General features: G+C 43.3%; 1 protein-coding gene across 1 annotated transcript in view; it reads left to right on the plus strand.

Moving 5' to 3' along the window:
- LPL (lipoprotein lipase) overlaps window positions 1-8727 on the plus strand; it is a gene marked incomplete at its 3' end in the record, with an annotated part of 14415 nt that extends 5688 nt beyond the window's left edge. Inside the window, exons 2-9 of the mRNA XM_009998175.1 lie at window positions 1478-1638; window positions 1782-1961; window positions 2570-2681; window positions 4544-4777; window positions 5017-5259; window positions 6440-6560; window positions 7346-7528; window positions 8656-8727. Coding sequence (XP_009996477.1) covers window positions 1478-1638; window positions 1782-1961; window positions 2570-2681; window positions 4544-4777; window positions 5017-5259; window positions 6440-6560; window positions 7346-7528; window positions 8656-8727 — 1306 coding nt within the window. The remainder of the gene's footprint in view (window positions 1-1477; window positions 1639-1781; window positions 1962-2569; window positions 2682-4543; window positions 4778-5016; window positions 5260-6439; window positions 6561-7345; window positions 7529-8655) is intronic.
- Between the last annotated feature and the right edge of the window lie 953 nt (window positions 8728-9680).

Genomic DNA, 9680 nt, shown 5'->3' on the forward strand with positions numbered 1-9680 from the left:
ATCTATCTGGCAGATGAGTGAGGTCAGGCATAAATCGGTGCCTTGCTGAGTGTGGCAGCTGGAACGAGAAGACCAGATAAATGAAGTTCTAGGGGGAAACAAAATCACTTCTGAGTGATGCAGCACTTTATGAAGAAATACAACTTTACAAATCTACCAGTTACCATAGAAAACCACTTCTGCAATGGGAAAAGAAAGGGACTGGAAAACTCTTTTGTGTGTCTGGCATGAGGTGCTCACCATGTCCCTTTACGTTCCCTATGGTGGCTTGGATCCATTCATTAGTGTGTGCTTAGGAGTTTGTGAAAGCTTAATGATAGTGGTGCCAGAAAACGTAACACTGGACTGGAAGGAGTTGGCCTGAGTTCAGCTGCTGCTGGAAAACAAGCAAGCAATGTTTGCTAAACTAAGTTGCCAAAGTAGGGCCCAGTTTTCAAAAAGCATTGGAGGTTAAGTCCACAGTTAATTAGAGGGTCTGCTGGACATAGAGGTTCTTAAGTGTTGAATCAGACATAAAAAGAGGAGGCTTTTAATTTTCTTCCCAGACAAAGAAAGTAGTGAGCATGAAGCCTAAAGTCACTTTTCTGCCTTGGCAGAAACAAAAGAAAAACTTTGTTTTGAAGCTGAAAGCTGGAGGGAGATCACTTAGAAGTGATCTTTTCAGGCCATCACATGCTTTATTACCACCAGTGCATGATATCCCCCTGCCAGCCCTCCCTGGGTTCAAAATAGGCTCCAGCAGAGGAGGATTTTTAACATGGTGTGGTTTATCTGATAAGCTGAAAAAATACTGCCTTCAGAATACAGGCTTCTGCTTTGCTAGTTCAGTTTCCTTAATGGTTGTCTGATCTCACCTGCTGTTTTTCTCTATTGGCAAAAAGTTAAAACTAGCATTTGATAAAACAGTGGTGACTTCGTAGCTCTCACTTTTAATGCACTGCAACTGCAGAGTGCAACTACTGAGTGCTACAAAGAGCCTTGTTAGGTAGTGATCATTGATGAATTAATATGGAAGATGCACAATCAAAAAATGTAGTAGTATGGGAGGAACTTGCTGCTTTCTAGCATGCACTGCCTAAAACTGTCCTGTGCAGTTTGTTGCACTGCTGTATTAATTAGATGTTTCCTGTAATAATGGAATGGGCAGAGTACTGCCTCCTAGATGAAATTCATGCCTCTTTGACAGCTGGCCAGGTTTTCACTGTTTCAGGAGGACCTTGAAGGGGAACAATTTTGACCCTTTGATTTCCTTAGTGAAAGAAAAAAAAAAGTAAAACTGGCTTCATCCTAGCTCAAACCAGGACACCTTCACATGGCTGTTGTGGTGCAAAAGGAGGGTTGTGGGAAACAAAAAACCCCTGTCACATCACTTGACTGTTCTTGATACCAATCCAACATCCTACCTGTGACTTCTGCACTGTTTGTTCTAGTACTCCTAAAACATTGCTCTGTTTCCTGTGCTCTTGCATAAAAACAGCTGAAACCAATTTTGAGGGAATTGAGAGCAAGTTTTCCTTACGGACGCCTGCAGAGCCTGATGAGGATGTCTGCTACCTGGTTCCTGGGCAGGTGAACAGCCTGGCACGGTGCAACTTTAACCATACCAGCAAAACCTTCGTGGTGATCCATGGCTGGACGGTAAGAGGAAAGGGGAGGAATCCCCCTTTTAAGTACACCTTTGATAAACTGCTGGATATGTCAGCTGAGATGTTTATACACCACACAATATTTATGTCTCCTTTATTAATTGAAAAAAACCCACAACAACCCAACCCCAACAGGTGACAGGAATGTATGAAAGCTGGGTCCCGAAGCTGGTGGATGCTCTGTACAAGAGAGAACCTGATTCAAATGTCATTGTGGTGGACTGGCTAGTTCGGGCTCAGCAGCACTACCCAGTGTCAGCTGCATACACCAAGCTGGTGGGAAAGGATGTTGCTACGTTTATTGACTGGATGGAGGTAAGACATGTAGTCACATGCCTCGTGTTGTACATAGTGTCCTGGGAGACAGAACAGCCATGGAGCAGCTGTGTTAATCATCTCCTGTTGGGTAGATGGAGTTAAGCTTTTTGCAGACAGTACTTTTGCTGGACAAAATTCCCAGCTTTACTGTAGTGGTTATCTCTTGCACAATGAGGCCTTTAAGAGTACATTCCAGAAATTTCACCTTGTGATCTGGGGAGCCCTGTGGGTCCACAGGATTTCTGAAGGCTCTGTGAGAGGTACCTATGAAAAACAGTGCTGTGTATTATACAGCAGCTAGCCCTTGGGAAGCAGAAATCTGTCCTGCCTTTGGGAAACATAGGACATCCGGAATCTGGTGGGGAGGGGATGACTGAAAACCTCAGATGTAATACACAGACCTGTGTTCTGACTTTCTTTATACATTCTGCTCTGCTTAGAATTTTGCCTTTTAGTTAACTCAAGCAATCTGGTGTGGTACAAAATTGCTAACTGTATCTAGTGTTTCTTCATATTCATGGCTCAGAAATATCAGTGTTTTTATTTTTCTTCGTGTCTTCTGATGTTTTCCTATTTGACTTTAAACAAACTTCTCTCTTCTGCAGGAACAATTCAATTATCCTCTCAACAATGTCCACTTGCTGGGCTACAGTCTAGGTGCTCATGCTGCTGGGGTTGCTGGGAGCCTGACCAAGAAGAAGGTGAACAGAATTACTGGTAAGAAAACTTGTGTTTATAGAGTGGAGAGTCCTGTTCTATGCTGAAATATATTCCTCTGGAAAATAACCAGAATAATTGTTGCTTGTTGGCAATATTTGGGTTGTGTTAATTCTTTATTGAATCAGCAGGGCTGATGTTTCTGTAGTAGAACTGGAAGAGGTTCAGAAAAGAACAGCAAAAGTTGTGGGGGAGAAGCTTTGATCTGCTTCTGTGCAAGAAATGAGTGAGCAGCCAGGGATTCCCTGGGCATGCAGAGAGACTAGTTTGGGGGCAGCAGCATCAAGACTGGCCAAATCCATGGCTTGGAGAAGGTCATGTATCTCTTGCAGCATGAGAACTTCAGCTGGTTACCTTCATCCACATGGTCTTGCAGCTGGTATGAGCAGTTTAAAAAAAATAATAGGAGGTAGAGCTTCCTGCAGTGGGTGTAGGACCTCTTTGCTATGGGATGCTGCAGACGCAAGAAGTTTATGCTTTATACTGACTGGTAACCAGAAGAGGTCTACTGTGGTTTACTAAAAAAACTTAATCCTTACAGGCTCAAGTAATGTTCTAGGCTGAAAATAATACTGAAAGAGCTTCAGGAAGGAGAGGCTTCCCATGCATATTTAGATGTTTGCTTAGGGTGATCTTTGGAGACTGAGAAATGTGTGAGACAAGACAGAGTGCATGGCCACTCAGTGGCTGGTTTGCTGCCCAGAACAGGGAGAACTGAGCCCTTAGCACTGATCAGTGACAGAGGAAATTCTAACACCAACAAGGCTAAGAAAATCACTCATCTGTGGTGTCTTCACTGCTGAGAGCGCTTGGGAGTGGCATTCAAATGGGAGCCTAGCTCCTTTCCTCCTGGTACTCTTTGTCCTTTCACCCAAACCTGGCTGTGGTGCCAGATCCACAGATATGCTGTGAGGTGGGCTAGGTAGCAATCACATCAAGAAAAGCTGACTCCTGGGAGGTGGCAGATGAAAATAGGAGGCCAAAGCACCAGTCCCTATTTCCTTTCGTTATCCCTGCTGCAGCTCTTTTGCTTTCACTGAGGCTGGTTGCCAAATCAATCAAAAAACACTACCCCTCTGTTATGCCCCACAATTGGTCTTCGTGCCTGTAATGAACCCTTCCCTGGGAAAACAGCATCACCTTTCAGCACAGAGTGATGGGATGTGGTCCCTGAAGTCCACAGAGCAGAGGGAAGGCAGCTCAGACCAGATGAGTCTAACCAGTGATGGGCAGCACAGGTGTCTGTCCCCAGCAGAGTGCTGCAGAAAAGACATATCCCTTAAGTTCTGCCTTCAGCCTCTTGAGGACTTGTCTGGGTTCAAGAGATAGTGCTTGTCCACTGGCAGAATAGTTCTGGGTGTTTTTTATGTCACTATTGCTGCAGCTTTGCAGCTTGCCATAATAATCCCCTTTCCCTTAGGCTTATAGACAGTGAAGTTCTTCTTTGTTTCCCACTTGTTGCCCTAGCATGGAGTTAGCAGCAAGACATTTTCCACACTTTAGACTGAAATTTTACCATTTCTCTCTTGCTTGACAAGAGAGGAAGACATTGAGAAATCTTTACTAGCTTGTTTCTTCCATCCACTAGGAATGCTACAGCTGTAAGGAAGTAATCTGGGCTTCTTAACATATGTTTACATACAAATGGTATTTTAAACAGTTGTAGTGTTTCAACATGGTGTGTTTGATTCTCCTGCGTATGTGAATGCTACTTAAATGGTCCCACTACAATGTATGCAGTGGCACCAACACCATATGCAATACTTCAGCCTGGTGTGTTTGCAGAATTTGGCATTTGTTACCATTGTCAGTGTCTTTGGCAGGCCATAATCTGTTTTTTCTTTGTGGTATGACCCATAAAGGGCTGGATCCAGCTGGTCCTACCTTTGAGTATGCTGATGCCCCCACCCGCCTCTCCCCGGATGATGCTGACTTTGTGGATGTCCTACACACCTATACTAGAGGCTCTCCAGACCGCAGCATTGGGATCCAGAAGCCTGTTGGACACATTGATATTTATCCTAATGGTGGAGGTTTCCAGCCAGGCTGCAACCTGGGAGAAGCACTCCGTCTGATTGCTGAGAAAGGCTTTGCAGGTGAGGCTGCTCTGAAACAAGCTGCATGACATCAGCAGGGAGACCTTCAATAGCCTGCAGCTTTCCTGCAAGCAAAGATCTCTTCAAGAAGCACAGAAACTTGTTTTTAAGTCTTTTTAGAAGCCACCCTATAAAGCCCAGCCCTGGCATAGTGGATCATACTGTTGATAGCGTTGCTTAGAGGTGTGTATCGTTATGTGCATGTGTATATACATATTATGCATTTCCTTTCTTTCAAGATGTGGATCAGTTGGTGAAATGCTCCCATGAACGATCCATCCACCTCTTCATTGACTCTCTCCTGTATGAAGAGAAGCCCAGCATGGCCTACCGTTGCAACACAAAGGAAGCCTTTGAGAAGGGTCTGTGCCTGAGCTGCCGGAAGAACCGCTGCAACAATTTGGGTTACAAGGTCAACAGAGTGAGAACAAAGAGAAACACCAAAATGTACTTGAAGACCCGTGCTCAAATGCCCTATAAAGGTAGGTCCTGCTTGCTTACTGGTGAGCAAGATGGATACTGCTGCTCAGCTGTGTGTCAGGGTGAGTGTGTGCGGCAGATAACAATGCTCCTGCTTTGGTGCCTGTGGTGAGCAGGGGTGAAGTGTGTGCCTGCAGTTTGCCATGAAGAGCAAGCTGAAGTGCAGCCTCAAAGTTTCATCTTATTCAAGGTGAGGGCTAGAATACAAAAAGGAACATATTTTATAACAAGTTTCTAAGTAGCAAAATAAAGGAGGTTTACTGGGGTTGGACTAGGTGATCTCCAGAGGACCTTTCCAGCCCCTAACATTCTGTGATTCTGTGATAATATGCAGCCTGGTCACTTGGAACAACTGAATCTTCCTCTTTTTTTCCCAGTATTTTTTATCCAAATGATTTTTTCCTACTTCTGGGAAAATAATCAGCAGAGCTCAGTCTGTTGAGCAACTTCTTTAAAGGTGTGCAACCATCAAACTTCTGCCTGCACAAGGGGAGCACAAGCCCCTATTTAAAATAGGACAGTTCATCTTGATTCCCATTGCTATAGTAGGTCTGAGGAAGACATTGCCAGAAGGAAATAGAAGGCTTTCAGCTGGGAAAATAGCTTCTGAGTTGGGTTTTGCTGGTTTGTTTTTTTTTTTCCCTCCCTTGCTTTGACTGTGCCACAAGGTATGCTCATTGTCTGTCTCATGTGCTGGGCCAGCAAGGAGAGGGCACATTCCTGCAGTGTTAGGACAGCTGCAAGACCAGTGTTCTGTTGGTGTTCAGTGCTTAATCTGCAGTGTCAGTGGGTTTAATTTTTTTTTCACCAAGGCTCCTGTAAGAAGATGGCACAGCTCACTTGTTTCAAGTCACGGATGGCAAGTCTTGCACATCTAATATGAGGTTTTAAGGCAATACTGCAGATGCCAGAGTTACTACAGTTCCAGCCAACTTAAATGCAGTTTAGTTGCAAAAACTGCAAAGGTGTTTTTTAATCTTGACTCCCTTGCTTCCTAACCTTTACCTCCTTACAGAAGTAGTTCCTTGGTTACCTGCAGGGAACTAAACTCATCAGGCTAGTGATACTGGCATTTTTCAGCTTGAGATTTGCATGGGGGGTTTTGAGTGATTTTTGTCACCAAAAGCCTCTTTCGAAGCTGAGTTTTCTTTTCTAACAGCCTTTTCTTTTGTGTTCTTTCAGTCTTTCATTACCAGGTCAAGATCCATTTCTTTGGAAACACTATTACGACCAAGACAAACCAGCCATTCCTCATTTCCCTCTATGGCACTCTAGATGAGAGTGAGAACATTGCATTCACACTGTGAGTAGCTACAGAAACAACTGAAGCATACTGAGTCTAAATCTGTAAAAGCCCTAGCTGAGAAACTTGTTCCAACTCCAGAAATCTTTAAGATTCCTAGAATCTGCCCTTGTCCTTGATCAAGGGAAAACATCCTCTGCAGAAGCTAATGATCCAAGCTCTATAGGAGATCTTGGTAAGAGATCTGCAATCTGGCAATATGAAGTCTGGCCTATGGCTCAGCCTAATAAGAATTTTTCTGGTGTGGCAGGTTGCTTGTTTTCTTCTCTGTTCAGTATTTTTATGCTGTGTTAAAGCTCCTTAAAAGCAGACTGCAACCTGGAGTTAACTATCTATTGGACCTGAAGGCTGTGGTGAAACATAGCATTTGCTTCCACAGCTCTGCAAATAAGCATGAGTCTGTGCTTACATCTGTGCACCTGGGCTGACAGGGAATGGGACTGGAGAGCACACAGTTTTTTCTGCTCTGAAGATCCTAAACTGTTCCTTGCTGGTGCTTGTCTGGCTTCTCTGAGAGCTGTCAGCACTGGAGAAGACACCTGTTGCCTGGTATTCTGTCTAAGGCTTTTACCAGCCTTCCTGCAGAAAGCTTTTCCTTGTGCCTCTACAAAAGTTTAAGGTATTTTTCTCCTATTCCATCTGTCAGAGCTATGGATAAAGTTGCTTCCTTACTCCCTGAAGTACATGAAGTCCTGGTTCTGTGTTTCCTCTTAATTTTCTTTCTGTACAAAAGTTCTTTTTTTTTTTTCTGATGTCCTTTTTTTGTTACTCCCCTACCCCCACAGGCCTGAAGTCTCCACAAACAAGACCTTCTCCTTCCTGATTTATACAGAAGTGGACATTGGTGACCTGCTTATGCTGAAGCTGCAGTGGGAGAAAGATACTTTCTTCAGCTGGTCAGACTGGTGGACTCCTTTTACCTTTGACATCCAGAGAGTCAGAGTGAAGTCAGGAGAAACTCAGAAAAAGTAACTTGTTTTGATTGTTATAAACTGTATTAGTTTAAATTGACAGTGTTTCCGGATTCCTGGTATCATGAAGAAAAGCAGTTAAATGGGTGCAGCACTGATAATCTGGGCTCCAGTGGCACCAAACCAGCTTTTATATCAGCTGGGTTCATTTATTTGCTCCAGCTGAGTTCTACAATTTGCAGTTTTACTCCTATATATATAATTTGTGTGCCACTGCCCCAGGTACCTCAGATTAGTTATTATATGCAAGAAGGGATCTCCATGAGCCAGCATCTCTGATAATACTTGCAGTTCCTCTCCTCCTTTCTTTTGCTGGATGCTTTCACAGACTTTTGTGTGAAGAGCATGCTTAGAAGGCTATCTCTCCAAAAATGCATTTACACAACAAATAATTTCTTGAAGATGTATTTTCTTAAAAGTTAGGAGCAGCTGAAAGGTGAGTGAAACACATGGCTGTTGGAGGATGTTGCTAATGCATGGTGGTGGGAAGGGTGAAGTCTAAACAGAACTGCTTTGGTCTGAATCTTTTGAAATACTAATTCACTAGATATGGGATCTGTTAGCAGAAAAGAGGACCCAGAACAGAGTATGTGTGTCGTGTGCAGTGTGGTAAATACCTTCGTCCTCTGAATAAACAAGGCAGTCACTTTATCAAAGGACAGTTATCAGAGCTGAACAAATATAGGGCTGGGGAAAGTACTGATAAATAGAAAAGCAGCTACTCAGGTTTGGCAACCTATTTTGTTTGCACACATTTGAGGCAGTAAGGCTTTCTTCCAGGATCATTCACCTGACAAAAAATTTACACAAGGAGTAATGTAAATGAAGATCCAGGAGACTTTGAGATAGAGCTTCTGCTTTCTTAGCCACAAGGCTTTATGGAAAGGACCAGGAAAAGTTCTGGCTACAGTTTGAGGTTCATGCATAGTGCATCCACCAGTTCTTTTTGCAGTGTTTCCTTTGTCACAGAATTCTTTTTTAAAAAGTGATTTTTATCATAGGCTTGCTAAGTAATTGTGCACCACACAACAACATGTAAAGACTGCTTCTAAGCACCAGTTCTGTTCCCATGGTTAAAAAGACATCTGGCCCTGTCATGTGACTGTCTGATATTTATTCCACAGGGTGGTGTTCTGCTCTCGAGATGGCACCTCGCATCTCAGTAAGGGAGAAGAGGCAGCAATATTTTTTAAAGGGTATGAGTCATCACTATTGTTTTTGGATTGGGGAAAGCTTGAGTGGTAGCAGAAGTATCTAATAAAACTTTTTGATGTAGCTGAATTGTGCAACAGCCTTCTGAAGGCTTCAGAAGCATCACAACTTAGACTAACCACAGGTTTGCTTATGGCAGCTTTGGGAGCTTGAGAACCCCTGATTTGGTTCTCTGCTAACTATCTTGTGTGGTTGTTAGCATGTATGAAAAGCAAATACAAGTTGCTGTCTCTCATTCACATGGTGGCCCAATATAAATGACTGTTAGAGTGGGCTTACAGGCCAGGCACTAACACAAAGAGGAAATGGTGCCTCTAAATAAGCTCTGTGTTTACCCTTGAATGAGAAACATTCAGACATCCATACTGAGTCAGTCCAGAGCTCTCCCTCCTCACTGGCCAGCAGTAGACTTGGAGGCTGGTACAGAAACTGAGCAGGCATACAGAGGTGCTTTCCCTGTCATGCTCCTTTCTGCTGGCAAGTGCCAGGTGAGTGACTTCTTGAGATGTGCACCTGTGATTCAGGTCAGAGATTTAGTCTTGGTTTAATAACCCTTGGTGCACTTCCATTTTTTTATCAAGAATTTTTCTGACTCAGAGTCAACTTTCAAATATGGGCCAGATTTATTTGGACATTATCTGCTAAAGTTTGAACTGGAGAAGTAGTTATATTTATTTTAGTGAAATTGCTGTGTGTGAAAGGTCTTATGGGGACACTAACAGACTGAACTCTTTTTCTGCATAAAAAGGCACGTGTGCTGACCTTCAGCCCAGGGCAAAGACCTGGGGAGGACTTGAGAGCTCTGTGCATATTTGACATGTAAAAAGAAGGAGCAGCCAGGAAAATCCCAAGCATGTTTTCTTGTTAATAAGCATATTTTTAATCTTAAGTCTTGAAAATAAGACAAAATGGAATGAGTATATTACATCTTACTCTT

The sequence above is a fragment of the Chaetura pelagica genome, unplaced genomic scaffold (genome assembly GCF_000747805.2).
Source record: "Chaetura pelagica isolate M959 unplaced genomic scaffold, ChaPel_1.0 scaffold145, whole genome shotgun sequence".
Lineage (NCBI taxonomy): Eukaryota > Metazoa > Chordata > Aves > Apodiformes > Apodidae > Chaetura > Chaetura pelagica.